Below are 26,103 nucleotides of genomic sequence, written 5' to 3'. Positions count from 1 at the left end.
TTTGAGTTGTTCCTGCTATGAAAGTTGTTTTTATTTTCTCTACCTTCTTTGTAATTCTCGGCTTTGCCTCATTTAGGTCTGTAGCACGTGCAATATCACATGGTCTTTCATTTCGCTCAAAGCATTTCACAATTTCATATTTTTTCTCTATCGACAGAGGCGGATTGCCCATAAGCCTTATCAGGGAAATCCCTGTGGGCTGGAAGCCAGTGTGATTTTGGCCATAAACCATAGTATGTGGCCACTATAAATTTTCCCGGGTAAGAATTTTTGACCCAGTCCGTCTCTGTTTATCGATATTGCTTTTCTTTTTCTCTCTGAATCTGCAGTGTCTTCACCAGGACGCTTCCTTTTCACACCTTTTAAGTATTTTACTCATTTTTAGGGACTAAAGCACAATTACAAAATGAGGAGGCACACTTGATACACATAAACAAAGCTGCATGCATGTAGCAACTGAATAAACAACACCGTAAAGGCAGAGATACACTATTAATACCTCACGTTTTACTAAAGCACATTTCTAGGGGTTACTACTATAAAACAATAAAAACAATTTCCTGTTGCGTTTCTGCTAGTGGAATCTGTTATAAACTGGTAGTAAACTCGATCTAATTGCATTTGCGATTATACCGATAGCTGGAATTGTGTTGTTTTTACGTTATTATGGTGAAATGTGTTTCCCCTTCACTGATATAAAAAACAAAAATACATTTTCAGAATCTTCTCTTCATCCTATCGTGTTGCATTCAGTTGGGGTGATTCTGCGTTCGACTGCCATTTCTTGTAAACACAAAGGCAAATCATGCATAAGCGAATTCGGTTCATGTTATATAAGATATCGTTCCCCTATTTATAAATCGTGTATGTTTGAATTCGTGTAGTGTAAACACGTGTTATACGAGGACTGACTGTATTATAGAATTGAAATATTTTTTGTTGCTGACCATGCAGGGTTCTTTCAACATTTACCATAAGGAGTTTTACTAGGGTAGTTGGTCATAGTTTTGGTTTTTGCAGAGTATGAAAATTCTGTGAAAGCATACCTGTCAGGTTTCAGTAGACTGTTTCTTGCAACTATTTTTGCTCAGTAATTATGCTACATCTCACAAGTGCTTCCCAAAATAAGTGAAAAATATATCTGTGCATGTGATGTTTATGTATATAAATAATGTATTCATAACAAGTAGTTGTAGTGAATAGTAACGGCTTAAAAAGAATGATAATTAAAACATTGGTATGGATTATGAACAAGGGGTACTGCCTGTAATAGCAGAAATACCCATTGACCACAATGGAATATAGATAAGTAGATTAGAGTATAAATGGAGAAATACTGACCACATCAGATGTATTAACAATGGAAAAAAAATTTTCCAATGTTAATACATCTGATGTGGTCAGCATTCCTCCATTTATACTCTAATCTACTTATATCTATATATATATATATATATATATATATATATATATATATATATATTTAAATATATATGGTAAACCCCCACTATTCACGGGGGTTACGTTCCTGAGAAATGTCGCGAATACTGAGTTATGGTTCCCATAGTAATAAAGGGGTTCCATTCCAAAGTACGAAATATATAAGAAAAACCAGTCTAAAATTTTTTCTATGTATGTATTATATGTACCTTCATGATATGACTATGTACATAGACAGTACATAGTGAAATGCAAGCATATGGCATCGAAATGAAAATAAAAAACAATTTAATATTAAATGTAATATTTATTAGAAATTTCAAACAAATCTTTCAAACCAGCGCCTTTGCTAGCAAAAAAACTTATCCCGCCAATGCTATCACCAGTTTCGCTGGTGATAGCACTGGCGGGATAAGTTTTACTAGGAGAAATGTTGATAGAGGTGTTTTGCCTTTTCACGAATGATGAGTGAACTTAACGGAATTTTATTTTGAGTTTGGTCTTCTATCCATAGATTTAAAGCCTTTTCCATCTTTTCTAATTTAACATCACGAGTTACAGAGCAAATTTTTGAAGCAATTAGTGCGTTTTCACGGACACTACGGCAGATTTTTTCTTCCGATTTTTTGATTGATCGTACTGTTGACTCATTGATTTTATAATGTTTTGCCACTGAGGAGACACTTTCACCATTAGAAATTTTATCTAATAACTCAATTATATTCGCTAATGTCATCACCTTCTTTGATATTTTCACATTTCTCTTGTTATTCGTAGCCATATTTTTGTAGGGGTTAGAAAGAACCTGTCCACAATAAAGTCACTTTCTTCCGTTAACACTTGAAAAAGTCTGTTTTACACTGCAAAACGGTAGATTTATCATTTTTGTAAGCATATCAATTTATAAATTGATAAATTTATTCAATTTATAAGCATATAAATTAAAAGCAAACGACGAAACCTTCCATGACAAGCGCATAATACATACTGAACAAGGATTAGCGAGAAACATCCACACTTGCGATTTTGTCACCCCTCTCCCCCCATCCACTGAGCGCTGTTTTGACCGGGAAAGATAATTTTAGCCACGCCAATGTTTTTTTATGGTGGAAAATATTCACGGCGCTTTGAAATTCACATTTTTTTTAGATTTCATTTTATATTAAATCGGCGATCGCGAAACTGCGAATACAGGTACCGCGAATAGCGGGGGTTTACTGTATATAAATATAAATTTCTCTGGTTAACTGAGAAAGTTATCTAGAACTAATGTTCTGGATAACTTTCTCAGTCATTGCAAATCTCTGCCGTTTCAAAGAGCTTTAAAACTTTGTGGGGTGATGACAGGGAGATATATCTGGTGAGATGGGGATCACAATGTGAAGTGTTTCACAAAACAATTCCTCAATAGAAAGTGCTGAGTTTGCAGGGGCATTTCCATGTTGCAAGTGCCAATGCCCTGAAGCCCAATTTCCTTGCTGTTCTCTCTCTCTCTCTCTCTCTCTCTCTCTCTCTCTCTCTCTCTCTCTCTCTCTCTCTCTCTCTCTCTCTCTCTCTGAACAGCCTTGTGCAATTGTCAAAGAACTGTTTTGTAGTAGTCCCTGTTCACTCTTTGACCATGTGGACAAATTCAAAACGAACAATGCCCTGTGAGTCAAAAAATACAATAAGCAGGATTTTTGCATTTGATTTGAATAGTCTAGCTTTATTTAGGCTATGAAGAAGATTATGCCATCATTACTAATGATAAATCTTGGGTCAACAAAGATCCTGTTATGTGAAAACTTGCTGCTCTCTGTGATCATCAGTGAGGATGCAAAGCACAAACTTTGCTGAAAAATATTACATTCCCAAATCTTGTGTTAAAATTGATTGACACATCTCATAAGAAATACCAATTGCACTAGGAACTTTGTGGTTAGTGAAATGTTGACCACTCCTGATCAGATTACGAATGTGAGCAATTGAATTATTGGTTTTAAAGTTGAATGCAGCCAAAGCAAGCTTCTTTGATGGACAGGTGAAACACTGAAAAGTGGTTCAACTCTGAACCACTGAAAAGTCATTGAACAACACATAACTTTTCCAAAAGCTGCTTTTAACATTCCATGGATTTCTGTTGCACTTTTTCCTAATTCAAAACAAATTTTGATATAAATTTGCTGTCAGTAAAATCATTCATTTTAAAATGTGATGAAACATAAAACACCTTCTGTTCAGTGTCTATCAGTTTAGACTAACTACTGATAAATAGGTGATTCATGCATCATCATGTCTAAATAAGTCCGATCATACTGCGACTTTGCAACTTGCTACAATGCTGCAAAACTTGAAACCGGAAGTGACTTATAGTGTCGTGTGTGTAAGCAAGTTGTAAAAGAACCTATTAAAATAAAAAAAAAATAAAGTGCAGCCATTACAACCCACTGCAGGATGGAAGCCTCCTCAACAATTCATGCTGAGGGAAATGGACCATAGTCTGCCACGCTGGTCCAGTGCGGGTTGGCAGATCGACCGTATTCAGCAGTCAGGGGCTTGAACCCCAGTCTACTCAAAGAGCATGTGCTACTGCTTTCCCTCTCCTGACAACTTGGCTAAAAGAGCCTATTATAATGCTGTTAAGTCTATTTACACAAATACATTAGCTGTGACTTGTGCAAGTCACAACTAATGTATTTGTGTAAATAGACTTATGTTATTTCTTATTAACATAAGCTAAAGTTATTTCTTATTAAGCTAAAAGTAGCCACTTTTTATATTATCTAACTTATTCTCTATATTACCTGTTTTAGACACATTACTTCCTTTCTTATCACAAGTAAAAGACATTTTCAAAGCAGAAAACATGCAGAAGATTACTGAAAATTAATGTTTGCTTTAGTTTAACATTACACTGTTAGTCTCATCTTCATGCAGTCTTTATCCTTAATAAACATTATAGGTGGTCCATGGGTTTGCTGCATTAGTCTTCAATATAGTCTGCATGCACATTCAAAATTTCTTTCTTTTCAGCTTGTAGTTTGAATGATGAGCGTTTTAAAAAAAAAATAAACAAAGTTCCTACCTTGAAATTCAAATCGTGAAAAACAACTTTATTACCGTTCATTAGAATATTTTTATTAGAAGGTTAATCCAGTGGAGATCTTTCATCTGTGAAGGGTTTTTAGTAACAGAAAGAGTTAAATAAAAGTGTAAAAACACTTCTATTTAACTTTTTCTGTTACGATTTTATGCATGTAATTATCACTAATAAGCATAAATTAATAACTCCTAGGTTACACTTATTTAGTTTGTTAGCTACCTCAGCAGGATCGTCCAACATCAATATCAAGTAGACCAATCTGATTCATTCCCTTTCTAGAGTACACAAGTAAAGAACTTTGTTTTTCTTTGCATCCTTTGCCAAAGATTTCTTGTAATATGCCTTTGCCTGCAGCATGAATTGTTGAAGAGGCTTCCATCCTGCAATGGGTTGATAATGGCTGCACTTTACCTTTTTTAGGTTACACTTAATGCCATCCATAAACAAAGGGCACTGAAATTTTCTTTCTCGGCTGCCAATTTCTCATGAAATAAGCTAAATGAATATTCTTCTCAGCTCTCACAATTGTTAGCTTTAAACTGTATACATTAATGAAAACTGTACTCTACTCTACACTTTCATTTGTATTCTCCACAGTTTTATTCTTTCTCTCTGATTTATTCCAATATGCACCACTAACAACCAGTAGCAGAGATTTTCTTAAACACTCATTCTCTAGCAATATCAAGAGTTGCAATCATGGAAACACGTGTGACAAGAATGACATACTTTGGTACTTCATAAAAAAAGCAATCTATGATACAACAGAAAGTAATTTCAGATTTATTTTGTATTCACTTTCTTACAATCAAAATTAAAAAAAGCAGACTTATAAGCATAAAGCATTTAAACATTGTCATATATCAAGTGGGAGGTGACATGCAAATAAGATTTCATGCAGTCCCCTCCTTTTTTTTTATATTGTAATGACTGTGCTTTATTAACAAATTGCCAGCTGTTAATTTTTGCATTGTTTCCTAAGGTACAGTTGTTATACTATATAATAATTTTAAGGAAGAAAAAACTGCTAAATTGTAACTATAGAGTAAAGTATCATTATTTATTTCTCCCTTCTAGTTTTATTGAGACAGTGGAATCAATTGGATGTTATAGATGCAGGCTAATTTTAAATACGTGTTTTTCAGCACTTGATAATTATATGTAAGAATAGGCTTGAGAAAATGTTTTTTTTATGTGTGTGTGTATATATAGCCAAACTTTTTTAATAACAAAATAATTAATATCAATTGTATGGATTTTGTTTAAATTAGCTAAAAGTGGCTCTGGCATACTGCTCATCTGTGATCCTGTGTGGCACAAATTTTGCACAGACCTTCCTTTTCCCTAAATTTTCATGAAGAATTTCACAATGCATATCCTTATTCATATCCAACTCATCAGCCATCACTCAGAGGGTCAAACAACGATCTCCTGTCATAATTTCGTGAAGTTTTGCAACTCTGTCCTCATTTTAGGTGGTTGATGGATATTCACTTTCTTGATCATTATGAACATTGTCACATCCACCTTTGAACCATTTAGTTTAAAGTAAAATTTCATATTTGTTTATTGCCCCATTGCAAAATTGTAACACAGTTTGTAACACTACTGATGAAACTGGTTGTTACTTGCAACCTGTCAGCCCACTGAGCAATGTGTGTGTCACCATCTGTTGGAGGAAATTTGAACTATAATATATCACCATTTATTTTCAAACTCATTGAACATGACTGGAACAGAACTGGTCTAGGAACTTTATTGCTACACCTTGTATATTAAAAAGATGTGTTTGTACATGCATTGTTTTTTTTATTTTGAAATGCTTACATACATGTAATGTATAAGCAGACATAATGTGCACATGCACAATTTTTAAAAATTAAAAATTATTTAAAATTTAAATATGAAGCCCATCAAATATATATTTTATATTTATAATGTTCATTTATTTATTTTTTTTATTTTGAGCAGAATGAATAAAAGTTATTTCATTGAAAACAACACAGAAAAAAAACATTTTTAAATTTTTCATTAGTAATACAATCCACTAACAAAAAGTCAAGCATAGCTTTCGAAGTACAAGCAGAATTTAAAAAAAAAAAAAATAATAATAATTTGGTCACCTTTCAGGTACCATATGATTACAGCAATACCTCACTTAGCACGCCTTCAAACTGCATGGGTTTCACTATAACATGGTTTTCAATTAAGTTTAAGTCGAAAATTTAGTGCACATATTAAAACTCATTCAATAACCTAGATATGTACTCTATATAAATGCTGCATTATCATAGCCTAGGTACACATACATATATGCTGCAGTGCCAACTCTATTGTCTCACATGCACATGTGCCAATAGCTCCCCTCAGGCAGCCAGCAGCACTTTGCAACAGTGTTCAGTATTCTTAATTCCATCCTGACGACACACTGTGATAGCTTTTCATTTCACAATTTATTTTTCCCCCTTTAAATATGAAATGATGAATCAAAAAAGCAGTTTTGATTCATCATTTCATGACTACTAAACGTAAATGGCAAACATTAGAAAAAAAAACTTGATATTATCAAGTGCCACGAAGATGGTGCATCGTATGCTAAAATTGCATGGGAAAATGGAATGAATGAAGCATAAGTGCAAACGATTATTCAAAAGAAGGATCAGTATAAAGATCAGAGAATTTCTACAGCATCTTAAATGACGAAACTGATAACCATGCAAAGAAGTTTGCTATTGATTAATGTGGAATGTCTTTTATTAATATGGATAGAAGATTGTAATCAAAAGAGAATTTCTTTCTGTCAAAACGTAATTCAAGTGAAAGCCATGATCCATTATAACACACTAATGGAAAAACAAGAAAATGAAGAGGAGGAGACTAAAGAAATATTTACAGCCAGTCGTGGTTGATTTTTCCATTTTAAAAACCGAGTTGGGCTTCACAATGATCGTATCTCAAGTGAAAGTGCAAACATTAGCATTAGCATTAGTAGAGGCATTTGATGCAAGAAAGCAAGCTAATGCAGCATCAGCCAAAAAAAAAAAAAAAAACCCACTTCCACTTCACCCCTCTGTTCGTTCCAAATACCTGTCCAGCTGAGCCTTAAACTTATTTAGGCTATCAACCTCCACCACAAGGGATGGAAGTCTGTTCCACCAACCAACCACCCGCTGGCTAAAGGCAAATTTCCTCACGTCTATCCTACATCTGTCTTTCCTCAATTTGAATTTATGCCCTCTCAGGTGATTTTTCTGAGCTAGAGGAAGAATCCCATCAGCATTGAGCATGCTTAAACCATTCAAGGCTTTATACACCTCTATCAGATCACCTCACTGGTGCCTAGTCTCCAGACACCGTAATTTGCAAAACTTAAGCCTTTCTTCGTAAGAGCACCCCTTTGTTCCATTCACTAATCTTGTTGCCCTTCTCTGTACTCGTTCCACCAGCTCTACATCCTTCTTGAAATGAGGCCTCCAGACCTGTATACAGTACTCTAGGTGTGGCCTGACCATTGCCTTATACAATGGAATAATCACCTCCTTATCCCTGCTGGAAAAATTCGTGTATATCATTGACAATACTCCATGAGCTACTCTTGCAGCCCATCTGCACTGCTCAGAGAACTTCATATCTGCCTGCACAACCACCCCCAAGTCCCTTTCATTCTCTACCACTGTCAGTGTAGTACCACAGAGTTGATACGTTGCTCTGGGGTTGCTGTTTCCTATGTGTAGTACTTTACATTTGTCAATGTTAAACTTCATTTGCCACCTCTCAGCCCATCTGCTCAACCTTTCCAGATCCTGTTGCAGCAGCATAGTGTCAGTAGTGTCCTTGACAACCCTGCCAACCTTTATATCATCTGCAAACTTGGACATTAAGCTTGATATACCATCATCAATATCATTTATAAATACAGAAAACAATAATGGACCCAACACTGAGCCCTGAGGGACTCCACTAATAACATTAGTCCACGATGAGCAGTGTCCATTGATTACCACTCTCTGTCTTCTCCCCCTCAACCACCCCTTTATCCATAGCAGCAATCAGCATCTTTGGAGCAGTGTGACATTGGAGGCAAATTGCTGCTATGGATAAAGGGGTGGTTGAGGGGGAGAAGACAGAGAGTGGTAATCAATGGACACTGCTCATCGTGGACTAATGTTATTAGTGGAGTCCCTCAGGGCTCAGTGTTGGGTCCATTTTCAACGTCGATGAAACTGGACTGTTCTGGAAAAAAATGCCCTCACGAATTTTTTAGCTGAAAATGAAAAGGCCCCACCTGGATATAAGGCATCAAAAGATCGTTTAACACTTTTCTTGGGTAGAAACTCACCTGGGGATTTTAAATTGAAGCCTCTACTCGTGTTCAGAGCAGAAAACTCAAGAGCTCATAAGGGGTTTTTTATTTTTATGTAAACCCCAAACACGAGAGGTATTAGAACCTATAGTACTTAGTACTGTGCTTGGGTTGGAGGTTGAGAAGACAAAAGAAGATATTTGTTGACATTGGACTTGAACTTCTGTAGATTGAAATTTTCAGGAAATACGTATGAAGGAAAGTTATTCCAGAAAACGGCAATTGAATGAATAAACGAGGAAGATGAAAAGTTGGTTCTGTGAGTTTGAAGTTGGACAATAAATGGACGTTGGCTGGTGGCGGCAACTTCCCTCTTCTTCATGGAATCAAGAAGCACGAGAGAGGTTTCGGAGGCACCACCTCAGATGTGGAAACAATATTCCATGGCAGGGTGGATTTGCGATTTATACATAGTGAGCAGCTGTTTGGAAGAAAAGTAATGCCGAGAGCGAAAGAGAAAACCAAGGTTTTTAGATGCAGAGGAAGCAATATTTGTAATGTGCTTGTGCCAAGAGAGATTAGAAGTAAGGGTAATCCCCAAAAGAGATATATCATTTTGCCTAGAAATCAGAGTGTCACTAAAGATAAGCATATGAGCAGAAGAAAGACAAGACTGAGTTTTAGAAGGGTTGAAATCAACTAAGTTGTTTTTGCCCCGCTGGAGAATCACCTGAAGATCGGCATTTAAGGAATTGGTAGCAGATTTTTGAGAAGTTGAAGCTGTTATTCAACAGGGCAAGGTTTCTCAAAATGGAAAGTGGAATGCAATGTGCTATCATCGGCAAAACTATGGATAGGATTTCCAGTCAGTGGAAGAAGGTCATTAATATACAAGAGGAAAAGAGTGGGGGAAAGAAACTGAACCATGGGGGACAGCGGCATTAGTGGAGAAGTTAGAGCCATCAACCATCACCCTCAGTGAGTGATCAGAGAGAAAACTGGATAACCAATTATAAAAAACTGTTGGCAAACCATAAGATGGAAGCTTGTTTATAAGACCTTTATGCCAAACACGATCGAAAGCCTTTGAGATGTCAAGAGCAACTACTTGTGTTTCACTGAACCTTTCCATTGAATTAGTCCATAAATGGGTAACATAAGCCGAAACATCACCAGTGGATCGACACTGACGGAATCCATATTGATGATCGTTGATCGGACGGAAGGTTTCCAGGTAGTTTTAGAGTTGGTGGTTAATTGATTTCTCCATTACTTTAGAAAGAGTAGAAGTAATTGCAATGGGACAATAATTGGATGGGAGGGATTTGTCACCCTTTTTAGGAACTGGCTGGATATGAGCAAATTTCCAAGCAGAAGGAAAAACACCTTTGGAATAAGAAAGTGAAAAAAGGCGGCAAAGAAAAGGAGTAAGTTCAGGAGCACAGGTTTTGAGAACAAGTGGAGAAATACTATCGGGGCCTGGAGCTTTCTTAGCATCAAGATTCTTCAAAATCCTTCTGACATCCTTTTGACAGAAGACCATTTCCACTTTGTAAGTGGAAATGGACATCGTTAAGATTAGAATTGAGACCACGTATATTTGTGAAATGAATTAGGAAGTGCTTGGGAGGTTTAGATCTTTTCACAGATAAGCTTGCTCTATTAGTTTGACAATTCATGGTGTATTCGATAGTAAGAAAAAGTGGGTGGGACATGCTGTATGAAGTAATGAAATTTTTGGATGAAATTTTTCGTACACATGGTAAGAATATCCCCAGATCCTTGACATAATGTGGCCTCGACAATGCTCCCCGCATACACACTACTCAGACTCCCTCCAGTCACTATCTGGCAGAGTAGAGGTAGCAAGATTATACACTAGCTGATCCGGAAGCCTTCTAGAGAGTTACCAATAGGTTTGGTCCTGTGTACAAACTAGCGGCCAGCCTGCAAACACCATTTTAGAGCTGTACCCTCGAAATCTAAGGAATATTGGATCTCGCCACGATGTTCATCATAACCTCAAAAGTCATCAATCATACTGCATGATGGAAGGGCTGACCGGAAATTAGCTCTAGAGACTAAACATGGGTTCCACCACTTCAAGCCTCCCATAAGCAAAGTGGTGGTATTGCACTGGTTGATGTGAGTCATCTACCACCTAGTACTGCCTGGTAACTTAGAGGGGCGGCATTCCTCCCTGTGGTGTGGGCGCTACACCTCGACCCCTGCTTATGTTAGTTCACACCTGGGTGGTCACCCACCATGTACTTGTGCATGGAGGTTATACCCAGGATTATTAACAGTCCCACCATCGTGAAGGTGCAAGCATAGGATTTGTCTGTCACAGACCATCCGGACTTCGCCGAAATTGGGTCCACTTGACTTGAGTGTTACCCGAATATCAGTTCCATCAGCGTTTTAGACTCCCAGGTAGCAAGTTCAGCTTGTCTGGCCTATCTGAGAGAATGTCTGTGACAACCTCAAAGGACTCTGGGAAAAGACTGGGTTGCAGAAAAAGCACATTAATTTGGCGATTCAATAAGAAAGTATGATTACAAGAGAACCATTTACAGAAAAGTCCACAAATTATTTTTGTCTGACAGTTGAACATTACTGCAGAGATGAAGATGAAGTTCAAAATTTTGTTGCTTTTAGATAAGGCACCAGGCCCTCCACCTGAAATTTCTGAATTCAATGAAAATGTAAAAATATGCTTTCTTCCATCTAACACAATGTCTCTCTTACAACCCATGGATCAAGGCATATTATCTGCAGCTAACTTTTTCTCAAAGGATTGAAGCTTCAACAGGAGTGGGATCATCATCATCTTTACAAACATTTTATAACATCAGGAATGCAGTTGAAAATATATCTGCATCTTGGCTAGAAATCACTGCCAATGACATGTGTTCTGTTTGGCAGCATGCTTTGCCCCATTTGGCAATGATTTCACTTGTTTTGAATTGCAAGTTCAGACAATTGCTGAAGACATTGTGAAAGTTGGAAAAGACTTGGAATTCGAAACTTTGGACATTGCCAATGTACATGACTGCATTGATTCACTTGCAAATGACTTAGATGATTCAACTCTCCTTGAAATCGATGAGCAAACTGCATATGAAGAAGAAGAAAATAATTCTGAAGTGGCACCAAAAGAATTTTCAACAGAAGAATTTCAGAAAGTTTTCAGAGGTTAACATGGCCTGCCAGGCAATTATGAATGGAGATCCAAATGTTGAACATAGCATCAAGATACAGCAAATTTTCATGAGATTCGATGCTACAAAGACTTCTACACCGAGAAAAAGAAGAGACATCACCAGACTTCATTATTGAAATACCTAAATAAATAATAAAGCTTTTTTCACATCTCATGATGTTACCTTTTCATTAATAAAATTTTTGCAATATTTTTTATTTCAAATCCTTTTAATTGGCTATCAAGCGCAAGTTGTTTATCGATTTATTATAATTTGTTTGTAGGCTGTTTCTCTGGTACGCATTCAATTAAAATCCATTATAATTATACCTCACCGAGCATGGTTTCACTTAACACGGAACAGTTTCAGTACCAGTTATCAGTGCTATGTGGAGTATTGCTATATATTTGTTACGATTCACGGGGTGGCCACTGCTATGTTAAATTTTTCAAAAGGACAGTGCTCCTATTACAAAGCTTAGTATGTAATGACTTGGTTACTTCTACGTGTATTTACTGGAAAAATAATAAGACGTTAATGGACAGATGCTCATAACTCTGATATGATTTCAGCAGAATCCCTATGAGAATGAGTATTTACTCGTTGAGGCCACCATCGTTTTCCTAACAGTTGCTACTATTCTTCTCTATGACTCAAAAAATATTTCCACTGACAAATTATAAATGGGTGGAAAGTGTTTCACAAAGACTGAGTGCCATATTATAGGCCAAAAGAGGCCCTACACGTTATTTCTCTTGCTATTCTTTTAGTGATGAATTACTGAATTGAATGCCTTTAATTAAGTTATTTCTATATGAATTTCTCTGCATTTTCTGTTTTGTCATTTTGATTCTCATAGAAAATTGCTGGTATTTTGGAAGGCAAACATCACTATTAAATGGCAAAATTAAATCAAAATAAGTTGATAAAAAATAAAACTGAACAGGATTACTAATTACTACCACTACAAATTGCTTATGTTCTTCATTCATTCATTTATTAGTAAATAATTATGTGATAGTCTTTCGTTTTTATCTTTAACAGTGCCAGTTATAGATTCAGTTATCCATATTATCATCGATGATCATAACACAAAAACTTTACGAATCAATTATACGCCTACGCCTGTACATCGTGTTGTGTTTGACAGATATCGCTTTCAACTGACTGGTACAAATGTTCCTGCACAAGAAGTGTTATATAATGACACCAACCGTTCTGTCTTCTTTGACAATTTAGTTCCTGGACATTTGTATAATATCAGCATATGGACTGTCAGTGGTGGAGTTTATAGCATTCCCATTTATCGCCAAGCAAGATTATGTAAGTTGATTTAATGTTTAAATTTTTATCATTCATTTATTTTATATAGCAGTGATTTGGTATTTTTTTTAAATTAACTATTTCTCATTAACACATACACTTACATGCATGTACTTTCATGCCAATTTTTTAAATTATTTATTTATTTTTAGGGGGATAGGTTTCTTCCTGGTAAGGTTTGCACGTTGTAAATTTTTTTTCTCCATGCATACATTGAAGGGAATGAAAGCATTGGTGGGGGGAGTCTGGCTATTCTATTAATCTAAGTTAGTGGCGGTAAACCTATGCAGAGGAGAATAGAAGGAATAAAATGCATCATATACTGTGATGGAAGTCAACTGGGATTGGTGGATGGTGATATGTGGTGAGTGCAGTCTGATACCCTAAGGGGTGGGTGTCAGCAAGAGTAGGGTTAATATTGTTCCACACGGCAGACCAAGCAATCATTTGCAGATTTTGTATCTGAGGTAATGAGCAAAGATAATCTTAGAATGGACACAGTTTTTTAGAGATGTGTGCATGCATGATCTGTACCTCAAACATTTGCAACGTGTTTTGGGGAACATAGCGATCAAAGCCAGACTAACCTCAGAGGAATTGTAATCACTGTGGAGGATGGGAGAGAGAGAGAGAGCCCAGTCACCAAGACAACCAACAAAATGAAAATGAAATCTGTCCCCCTCCCCAGTCCGTAGGAAAAGTCACTTCCCAGAACCAAGTAACAGAACCAAAAAAAGGTGGAGAGGAGTTGGAAAAGCACAGCTGTGAGGGGGTGGGGGAGGGGGGTCACTTAGAAGTGTAAACAGAAGGAAGAGGAGGACAACTAGTCATGCCAAGCAGTTCTTGCTGCATTGATGTTTCCATTTCTGGTTTGGCTTCTTGTTTGTACTTATATTTCATCAAAAATGTGGAGTGCATTGTGTGCATATTTTTGGTTCAAGAAATTGATAAGGTAGTCTGGGATAAAATCCGAAAAATGAAGGGAAATATACATCTCACCCTTCACCGATCCTACAATATAATGGATCCACCATTTATTTCCCTTCAATTTTTGGATTTTATCCCAGACTACCTTAGCGCTGGTAGACTGAGTAATAGATGATGTAAAACGGATCCATGATTCCTTTTAACTCTGATGGCGAATGTAGTGTGCTTTGGCTTGTGCACATTTGAAGGCTATTAGATTGATAGTGGTAGGATATCGGCGGAATATCCCCCAAGCTTTGTTTTGAGCCTTTTTTGCTGCTGTGCATTGTGAATTCCACCATGGTTTGGAAAAAGATGGAAACTGGGCAGATGTTTTTGGAATGGTATTGGCAGCTGCATGGATGATATTTTCTGTGACGTACGTGACTGCATCATCTGCAATAGCCAATGCTCTTGGGGAAACATTCTCAAACATATATGGGATATCTTCCTATTCCCCAGATTTCCTGGTCCTGAAACATAAAAGAGAAAAACAGGCACTAAATTTCACACCAAAAAGCCTTTGTCCCTACAACGTGCCTTTTACTCTGCAGGAACTAAAAATAGCTCTCTATCTTCTTTCCAAGGCAAGTGCTGTTGGACCAGATGGCATTCATTATGAAATATTTAAACATCTCTCTCTCTCTCTCTCTCACACCAACATCTATGGATCTGCTTGTTCTGTATAACAGAATCTATATAAAAGAGCATTTTCTGGATTCCTGGCGCATGGCAATTGTGCTTGCCTTTGTGAAGCCAGGAAAGGATCCTAAATTTCCTACTAATTATTATCCTATAGCTCTGACTAGCTGTCTGTGCAAAATCCTGGAGAGAATGGTTAATTTTCAGTTAATGTGGTGTTTAGAATTGAATGATCCTCTCTCCAGCATCCAGTGCGGCTTCTATAAAAACAGATCAACTCTTGATCACTTAATTAGACTGGAAACATCCATCCGGGATGCTTTCCTAAAACGAGAACATTTGGTGTCAGTATTCTTTGACATGGAGAAAGCGTATGACACAACTTGGAGATTCGGCATCTTAAAAGATTTGCATAGGCTTGGTCTTAGAGGGCATCTCCCTATTTTAATTAAAAACTTTCGTGCCAACCGGTCTTTCCAAGTTCGTGTGGGATCTTCACTCTCTCATTCCTTTTGCCAAGAGAGGGAGTACCACAAGGATCAGTATTAAGTGTCACCCTTTTTGCCATCAAAGTAAGTTCCATCACAGATCAGCTTCCTCCAACTGTAAACAGTGCCCTCTATGTTGATGACTAGCATATTTTGTCAGTCGTGCAACTTGAGGATTATTGAAAGACAACTGCAACAAGCCATTCAATGCCTTAATTTCTGGGCACTTGCTAATGGATTTAGGTTCTCACCGCAGAAGACCGTTTGCGTACACTTTTATCGTAAGCATAATCTTCATCCTGAATCTGAATTAAGGCTCGGACAAAATGCTATTCCAATAGTGTCAGACACAAAATTCTTGGGACTCGTGTTTGATAAAAAGTTGACCTTTGGCTGACACTGCAGCCAAATCAGCAGCTCCCAGGCAAATAATATGCAATAAGATTACAGGCGAATAATACACAACAAGATATATTCCCAATGGCAAGAACTATGGCAGAGAGAGAGAGAGAGAGAGAGAGAGAGAGAGAGAGAGAGAGAGAGAGAGAGAGAGAACAAATAAATTATACCAGATAAAGCCTGTAATAGAAACATGGCCTGTGCAGGAATTGTAGCAAGGAAGTTGTCCTTGCTCGACTCTGCATAGGACACAGTCATCTAACACATTCGTTTCTGCAAATGACCCTCCTATGTGCGAGTCTTGCGACACCATTTTATCAATAAAGCTTATTTTAATAGATTGCGTTAATTTTACCCATATTCGCAATATATATATTTTGCCATTTTTACTCATCCGACTGGACCTTATACACTCAGTCAGATTTTATGAGACAATGACCATGTGTCAGCAGTTTTTAAGTTTTTACAAGCTATTAATACATACATATCTGAATTGGACAATTTACTTTTAAATTGTCCTGCTTTATATATATATATATGTGTCTCAAAAATATTGGTACAAATGTTTAGGGGAGGTAGGTAACATCTAAAGGAATGTGAATCGCATAGGAACCCATAACCGGAAACGTCACGGGAAAGTAGTAGCAAAGGCACAAGAAGCAGAAATGACATAAGACTAATTAGTGGCAAACATTTATTTGACATAATATTAACAATGGAGTATGAAATGGATGCATTTTATGATGTTACAACAGATGCTCGAAGGTTCCACCATGAGACGCAATGCATGCGTGACACCGACGCAGCGTGGATTGGCGGATACGGTCGAACACACCTGGAGTTTGACAGTAGCAGCAGCGCAGACGAGTCTCGCCACGAGATCCATTTCCGTCCCCACAGGCGATTCATACACGATAGATTTGAGGGCTCCCCACAGAAAGAAATCAAGGCTCGATAAATCAGGTGAGTGTGGGGGCCAGGCAACGGGTCCACCCCGGCCAATCCATCGATGCCCAAAACGCCTGTTTAAATTGATTTTGAATTGTGTTAAATTGATTATTTAATTATTTATATTTTACTTTAATGTTCCGGTAAGTTGTCGATTTTTTCGTTTTTTCCGTTTTAATTTCTGGAGGGTATCATACGGAAGTGTTCCACGTACTATATTGAGGTTAACTCCTCTTATTTATTTACTAATATTATTATCAACGTAGAACATATTGAGTTATTACAGCTCTGATTCATACTATCTAATTACTGTGGGTATATACGGTGTCTCAAAAATATTGGTACAAACGTTTAGAGGAGGTAGGTAACATCTAAAGGAATGCGAATCGCATAGGAACCCATAACCGGAAACGTCACGGGAAAGTAGTAGCAGGGGCACAAGAAGCAGAAATGACACAAGATAGTAATTAGTGGCAAACATTTATTTGACATAATATTAACAATGGAGTACAAGATGGATGCATTTTATGATGTTACAACAGATGCTCGAAGGTTCCACCATGAAACGCGATGCATGTGTGACCAACGCAGCATGGATTGGCGGACATGGTCGAACACACCTAGAGTTTCTTTGACAATAGCAGCAGCAGCACAGACGAGTCTCGCTACGAGATCCATTTCCGTCTCCACAGGCGATTCATACACGATAGATTTGAGGGCTCCCCACAGAAAGAAATCAAGGCTCGATAAATCAGGTGAGTGTGGGGGCCAGGCAACGGGTCCACCCCGGCCAATCCATCGATGCCCAAAACGCCTGTTTAAATTGATTTTGAATTGTGTTAAATTGATTATTTAATTATTTATATTTTACTTTAATGTTCCGGTAAGTTGTCGATTTTTTCGTTTTTTCCGTTTTAATTTCTGGAGGGTATCATACGGAAGTGTTCCACGTACTATATTGAGGTTAACTCCTCTTATTTATTTACTAATATTATTATCAACGTAGAACATATTGAGTTATTACAGCTCTGATTCATACTATCTAATTACTGTGGGTATATACGGTGTCTCAAAAATATTGGTACAAACGTTTAGAGGAGGTAGGTAACATCTAAAGGAATGCGAATCGCATAGGAACCCATAACCGGAAACGTCACGGGAAAGTAGTAGCAGGGGCACAAGAAGCAGAAATGACACAAGATAGTAATTAGTGGCAAACATTTATTTGACATAATATTAACAATGGAGTACAAGATGGATGCATTTTATGATGTTACAACAGATGCTCGAAGGTTCCACCATGAAACGCGATGCATGTGTGACCAACGCAGCATGGATTGGCGGACATGGTCGAACACACCTAGAGTTTCTTTGACAATAGCAGCAGCAGCACAGACGAGTCTCGCTACGAGATCCATTTCCGTCTCCACAGGCGATTCATACACAATAGATTTGAGGGCCACCCACAGAAAGAAATCAAGGCTCAATAAATCAGGTGAGAGTGGGGGCCAGGCAACAGGTCTACCATGGCCAATCCATCAATGCCCAAAACGCCTGTTCAAATAGTCACGAACACACCTTCCATAATGGGCAGGCACCCCATCATGTTGAAACCAAATGTTGCGTCTCACATTTGCTGGAACATAGTCAAGTAACCCTGGTAGAACTTGTTCAAGAAAGATCCGATATTTAGTTTAGTCCATGCGGGATGGTAACAGGTATGGGCCGACTAAGCAGTCACCGACCATACCTGTCCACACATTTATTGTGAAGCGATGTTGTGCCGCATGGGGTGCACACCGTGTGGGTCCTCTGCTAATCCATACACTAGGTGATGTCTGCCAGCTCACAGTTTCTAAACAAAAAAAAAAAAAACTAAAAAAATTTTCGACATCCCTGACATAAATAACAAAACAAAATGTCTTTTTGTGCTGCAATAGAACAGAACAATCAACGCAACACACTAAAACAAACTAAACATTTGGGGTTTTTTTTTTTTTTTTTTGTTTGTTTGGTTTGTTTGAGCGGTGTGTGTGAAGACAGCGGGGGTTGCAAGATAATAGGTACACTAATCTCCCAATGACAACTCATAATGCCACTTGTCATTTATTTACTTCCAAAATATCTGTTTATACCTATTCTAGTTATTACTTGAATTTTATGATTTCTGGTTGATCGTTATTATTATTTTTTTTAATTTGGAGTCTTGACGTGTCCCGGTTAATCCGATCCCTGTTAATCGAGAGTCTGCTGTTTTTTGATTAGTGGCGGTCTCGTTAGAGCAAGATGCCCTTTTAGCAAGATGGATTGAGTTTTGATCGGTGATATTTGTAGACGATATAGCTTGTTTCAGTGTTGCAGAACAGTCAGGGCATTGTTGGCAGCAGTTTCAATCTGCGTCCTAGAGTTTCCAGCTATGAGCAATGTGAAATCATCCGAAAAGCCTGCACTCGGACATCCCCCCCCCCCCCCAGATCCATTGCCAGAAATTCATCCAGCACATAGTTCCAAAAGCCCTGTGGGCAACCCCTATATATTTGTCGTTCAAGTTTGGCAAAGGGTGTCTTAACGATAACTCTTCTATTTGAGTGGTAGCTTTTGGGGCAGTTCCATCCTCCTCCTCCTCCTCAGCCGAGGACGCTCGGCCACCAAAGGGTGTCGAATGCCCCAGCGAAATCAACTGAGATAAGCAGCAAATATTTTCTCTGACAGTTTTGAAGTGCCAGAGCAATGTTTCCTAGTGCATCTGTTGTGCTTCTTTGTGCCCTGAAACCATAATGGTTTGGCGGTGGAAGTTGTGCAAAGTTGTAATACTTTTCTATTCTTTCTCGGAGGAGTTGCTCAAAGACCTTGCTCAACACTGAGAGCAAGGCAGTGGGTCGATATGACTCCAGTAGGTGCAGTGGTTTGCTGGGGTTTTTGATTAGAAGCTTAACAGAAGCTTAACAGAAGCTTCCAATCTGTTGGGAATTGTCCCATTGCCAAACTGTGATTATAGAGGTTGAAGAGTGTAGAGTGTGTTTAGTGTCAAACGGCACGGGAAAGTAGTAGGGGTTTCCCCCAATCTCCACGTAGTATACATTGTAGACAGTGTGAAACAGAACACTGTCAATGCAAGAGGTTTAAAAGTGTATGGATTTTGTATATGTGTAGTGTTGTGTACCATTGTTCCTCTGGTCATTTAGCCGTTGGGCCCCTAATGGGATCCAACATTGTCCACACTCTGCCCTGTGAAGGCAGAATAGGTACACCAGTATTATAGTTATTTACTCTGGCAGGTCCTGCCACCTAATTTCCTGAGGTTTCAGTGGCAAGGACCTAAAAAGAGGGGTGGGGGAGAAGAAGAAATACGGTTAGCTGAGGTAATTAAAAATTGTGTTAATTAAATTTGAGTGTGGGGTACAATTACTAGATGTTGGTTTGAATGCTAGTCATGTAAATTTTGAAGAGAGAGCAAGGGGGGGGGAGAATTAAGGCTGGGGTGAAACAGACAGAAATATGGGGTCAATAGAGAAGGCAACCCAAGGTGTCAGTGGGGCAGGCCCATGCCCCACCAGAGGGAAGGAGGGATCAGTGGAGGAGGAGGCAAAGAGACTGTCAGCTCCTCCCGCTAGGAAGAAAGGGGAAGGAAGGACCATGCAAGGGAACATGGTTTTGAAAGCCAAGATGGCTTTGAACATCAAAGCTGTGGCAAGTCTTCTTAGGAGTTCCTGTTTGGTGAGTCCAGTCTGGTCTAAGAAATGTCATTCATCGGAACGGTGTCCCATCTTCCAGTTTGTCTTAGTTATGGTCTGAGTCTGGTTGCACTTGGGATGCCTGTTCCAGCCAATTGTCACTTAAAATGTAGAGGGTCTGTTCAGTGAGTCTGGTCCTGTTATTTGTGGTGACAATGACGTAGCGATTGGTTGGTTTGCACTTTTGTTGTTATAACCTGGTTCTTCCAGAGTGTGTGATTTCCTTGTGGCAGATTGACCAGGGTTGAAGAGTGATTCATGAACATATGAGGCAGTGTTAGGTGGATCGGAAAGCTGCTAGCTTGGGGAGGGGATACACGGACTGATAGATTAACGGTAGCCGCTGACAGAGGTGAAAGTGATTATTGCACTGCTTCTATTGGAATGAGCAGCAGCCTGGTAAACAAGCTAAGAATAAAAACAGGTGCATGTACACCAATGCTAGGAGTTTAGTAAATAAATTTGATGAATTTGAGGTGTTGGTCAAAACATCAAAGGCAGATATTGTTGGGATATCAAAGATGTGGAGTCACACAGATATAAGGAATGCAGAATTGGAATTTGGGGAGTACAGAAAGGATAGACAGATAGGAAGGGAGGAGGGGTTATTACTTAAGAAACATAAAAATCTAAGGAAGTGCATCTAGTTGACATTCATGGACAGTGCAATGTTGAGTCAGTTTGATGTGAAGCACTGGGAAAGGGAAAATGAGAGTAGGAGCATGTTATAGGCTTCATGACTCTGATGAGTACAATGAACAGTTGTGCAGAGAAATAGTGCGCCAGTAAATGAGAATGTCTTGTAATGGGGGGATTTTAACTTTCCAGATATTGACTGGAACTTGTGGGTTGGTCCATTTGCACACTAGCAAGGCTTTTGTGGATTTATTGGACGATTGTTTTCTACAGTAGCATGTTCGAGAAGCAACCAGAGAGAGAGAGAGAGAGTAATACTCTTGATCTAATTATCAGTAGTGATTCTTCATGCATTAAGAATTTGCAGTTAAAGGAACCACTAGGTGGCATTCACCACAGTGTGCTGATGTGGGATTTATTCAAAGAGGTAACTACCATCAGGCGTAAAGGGAAGGGTTTTTGCTTTCGTAAAGGTGACTATGGTGGTCTCAGACAGTTTTCAAATTCTGTACAGTGGGACCAACTGATGACGTTACCAACAGCAAATTCTAAATGGGAAGCATTCAAAGAATTAATCTTGGAAGCTACTAGGCTTTTCACACCAACTAAGAAATAAATTTATTTTACTCTACTTGGGTCCTACTCAACAAATAGTATGTACAGCAACAACATATTGATGACGTAACCAAACACATTACCAGCCATATGTTATTGGCTGCTGAAATTTCCATTCCAAAATCTGACCAGTGCAAACGCTTACATCAAAACCAATGGTGGAATGAAGATTGCTCCAAAGCTAAAAGAGAAAAAAACCGTGCTTGGAACCAATTTCGAAAATTACCAACTACTGCCTACCTAATTGTTTTCAAAAAAACTCAGAGCCAGAGCAAGACAAATTAGAAAAAAAGCAAAACGTGACTCCTGGATTACCTTTGCCTCAACTATTAAGAAAAATACTGACACGCGGATTATCTGGAAAAAAAATACAAGTTCTCAATGGAAAATTTCTACTGTTACAGTCTCCAATAATGCAATGTAATGAGAAGGACCTATCCTCTTCTGCCGACATTGCAAATGCTTTAGCAGAATCTTCCTATAATATTTCTGCTTCTTCCTCTTATGTGACCATTAAAACTAATCAAGTACGTCAAAAATTGAATATTTCAATTTTTGACGTACTTTTTAATCACTCTCTTCCATATAACCAATTGGAGATTTGCTCAAGGAATCCATGAGCAAATCTCCAAATAAGCTTATGCAACATCATCCAAAAAAAAAAAAAATTACAAAACAATTCCCTCCAAATGTTTGTCCAGTTCCTCCTTAAATTTACTTAACCTATCAACTTCCACAATGACAGATGGAAGTTTGTTCCAGCAATTAACCACCCACTGGCTAAAGGCAAATTTCCGCACATCTATTCTACCTCTGTCTTTCCTCATTTTCAATTTATGCCCCCTTAGGTTCGTAATCTGAACAAGTGGAAGAATCCCATCCAAATTCAGTGTGCTCAGCCCATTAAGGCCTTATACACCTCGATGAGATCACCTCGCAGGTGTAAAGTCTCCAGCCGCTGTAATTTGCAGAAATTAAGCCTCTCTTGGTAAGAGAAACCCTTCATTCCATTCACCAATCTTCTTGCCCTTCTCTGTACATGCGCAAGCAAATCTACATCCTTCCTAAAATGAGGCCTCTAGACCTGTATGCAGTACTCAAGGCGTGGCCTGATGGTTATACAGAGGGACAATCACCTCCTTTTCCCTGCTAGCAAAATTCCTGTATATCATTGACAAAACCCCATGACCTGCCCTGGCAGCCTGTCTGCATTGCTCAGAAAACTTCATATCTGACTGCACAATTACTCCCAGATCTTTTTCATTTTCTACCAGCTTAAGTGTATTACCACACAGCTGGTACGTTTCTCTGGGTTTTTTTTTTTTTTTTTTTTATATGTAAACCACAAACACGAGAGGTATTAGAACCTATAGTACTTAGTACCGTGCTTGGGTTGGAGAGTTGAGAAGCCGAAAAGAGATATTTGTTGCCACTGGACTTGAATTTCTGTAGACTGTAATTTTCAGGAAATACGTATGAAGGAAGGAAGGTTGTTCCAGAAAACGGCAGTTGAATGAATGAACGAGGAAGATGAGAAGTTGGTTCTGTGAGTTTGGAGTTGGACAATAAATGGATGTTCGCTGGTGGCGGCACGTCTTCGGACTGTTTTGAAAGAGAGAGTGGGAATTATAGAAGCCAATTCAGAAGAACAGTGCCCATGGAAGTATCTGTAGAAGAGGCATGTAGCAGAAACAGTACGTCTATGAGACAGCAAGTGGAGAGTCTCTGTTAGAGATGAATCATTAATTAACCTAACTGCCCTCTTCTGAATGGAATCAAGAAGCCTGAGAGAAGTTTTGGGGGTTCTGCCCCAGATGTGGGAACAATATTCCATGGCAGGGCGGATTTGTGATTTATACAGAGTGAGCAGCTGTTTGGAAGAAAAGTAACGCCGACAGCAAAAGAGAAAACCAAGTTTTTTAGATGCAGAGGAAGCAATATTTGTAATGTGCTTGTGGCAAGAGAGATTAGAAGTCAGGGTAATCCCCAAAAGAGATATATCATTTTGCCTAGAATTCGGAGTATCACTAAAGATAACCATAGGAGCAGAAGAATCCTTTTTGCGAGATATAAAACAAGACTGAGTTTTAGAAGGGTTGAAATAAACTAAGTTGTCTTTACCCCACTGGAGAATTACCTGAAGATCGGAATTTAAGGAATTGGTAGCAGATTTTCGAAAAGTTGAAGCTGATTCAGCAGGACAAGGTTTCTCAAAATGGAAAGTGGAATGCAATGTGCTATCATTGGCAAAACTATGGATAGGATTTCCAGTCAATGGAAGAAAGTCATTAATATACAAGAGGAAAAGAGTGGGGGGAAAGAACTGAACCTTGGGGGACACCGGCATTAGTGGAGACGTTAGAAGACAGAGAGCCATCTACCATCACCCTCAGTGAACGATCAGAAAGAAAACTGAATAACCAATTACTAAAAACAGTTGGCAAACCATAAGATGGAAGCTTGTTTAGAAGACCTTTATGCCAATCACGATCGAAAGCCTTTGAGATGTCAAGAGCAACTACTTGTGTTTCACCGAACCTTTCCATTGAATTAGTCCATATATGGGTAACATAAGCCAGAATATCACTGTCAGTGGATCGACACTGACGGAATCCATACTGGCGATCGTTGTCAGATGGAAGGTTTCTAGTTAGTTTAAGAGTTGGTGGTTAATTGATTTCTCCATTACTTTAGAAAGAGTAGAAGTAATTGCAATGGGATGATAATTGGATGGGAGGGATTTGTCACCCTTTTTAGGAACTGGCTGGATATGAGTAAATTTCCAAGCAGAAGGAAAAACACCTTTGGAATAAGAAAGTGAAAAAAGGCGGCAAAGAATAGGAGTAAGTTCAGGAGCACAGGTTTTGAGAACAAGTGAAGAAATACCATCGGGACCTGGAGCTTTCTTAGCATCATGATTTTTCAAAATCCTTCTGACATCCTTTTGACGGAAGACCACAGGAGGCATTGAATGAAGCGTGTTGGGAATAGTGGGAGGTGTTTTACCAAGATCATTAATATATGAGTTGAAAGAAAAATGGGATGCTAGCAGGTCAGCTTTATCCTTGGCTGAAGTGACAACAGAACCATCTGGTTTGGACAGAGGTGGGAGCAGAAATGGGCAAAAGTTGCGGCCAATAGCTTTGGCAAGAGACCAGAATGCTCGGCTACCATTAGGGTAAGAAGCAAGTTTTCGACTCTTAGCCTGTTCAAACTCTAGTTTGGACTGATTAATAGTTGCTTTACAATTGTTGTGAGCTTTGATGTACGCAGAAAATGAAACTGAAGAATTAGAAACAAGCCAATTACGATAGGCAACATTCTTCTCTTGAACAGCCTTAGCACATTTATTGGAAAACCAAGGTTTAGATAAAGGTTGAGATTTTAAAGTGGAGTGTGGGATAAAGGATTCCATTCCTGCAAGAATAATTTCACTGACACGATCTGAGCAAACGTTGACATCAGAAGTTTTGAAACAGTCATCCGACCAGGGAAAAGAAAAGAAGTCTCGCAGGTCATCCCATTTTGCATTCTTGTAATGCCAAACAACACGAGTTTGGGAATAGCTATGAGATAAAGGTTCCGTTGGAGAAGAGACAACCACCAAGTTGTGATCTGAAGTGCCTAAAGGACCTCTCACTTCGACCGTGTACTTAGAAGGGTTGTTTGTGAGAAAAAGATCAAGCGTATTGGCTGTATGATTTAGGATTGTCCAGTATTCTTGTAGGTAAATGAACAATCTGTGCCAGGTCATTAGTAATTGCAAAAGCGTTAGCATCTCGACCAGCTGGGTCGGTGTGACTAGAAAACAGAAGCCAGCTGGAGTTGTGAACATTAAAATCACCAAGGAAAATTACCTCACTGTTTAGGAAAGTTGGACGGGAGAAAGTCAAGTTGTAAAGAGAGGAAGTCAAAGAGCTCCAAGTGATTAGTGCAGTTGGAAGAACGGTAGAGACAACAGATGAATTTCACAGAGAAGATCAGAGAGAGGAGATTCCAAATTGCCAAGTCTCTGACAGGGAATATCAGAACGGACATATGCACAAGTACCACCTTTGAGGCGAAAAGAATCATACAGCGAATAATTTGGGCATCTGAGATGAGCAGTAGTTGAATCAACCAATAACTGAGATTCTGTCAGAAAAAGTACATGGGGTTTGGCAGACTGCAAGTGGAAATGGACATTGTTGAGATTAGAATTGAGACCACGTATATTTGTGAAATGAATTAGGAAGTGCTTCTACCCATATACAGTACTTTGCATTTAGCATTAGTAGAGGCATCTGATGCAAGAAAGCAAGCTTATGCAGCATCAGCCAAAAAA

The 26,103-nt window shown here is 38.6% G+C and overlaps 1 protein-coding gene across 1 annotated transcript in view; it reads left to right on the top strand.

Annotated features, from left to right (window-relative positions):
- Window positions 1-26,103, top strand: part of LOC150089197 (tyrosine-protein phosphatase 10D-like) — a 315,903-nt gene that overhangs the window by 167,650 nt on the left and 122,150 nt on the right. Inside the window, exon 13 of the mRNA XM_090389780.1 lies at window positions 13,073-13,351. Coding sequence (XP_090245906.1) covers window positions 13,073-13,351 — 279 coding nt within the window. The remainder of the gene's footprint in view (window positions 1-13,072; window positions 13,352-26,103) is intronic.

This window comes from Mastigoproctus giganteus, chromosome 2 (genome assembly GCF_048544385.1).
Source record: "Mastigoproctus giganteus isolate SK-2022 chromosome 2, ASM4854438v1, whole genome shotgun sequence".
NCBI lineage: Eukaryota > Metazoa > Arthropoda > Arachnida > Uropygi > Thelyphonidae > Mastigoproctus > Mastigoproctus giganteus.
This window is presented reverse-complemented; position numbering and strand designations above follow the sequence as displayed.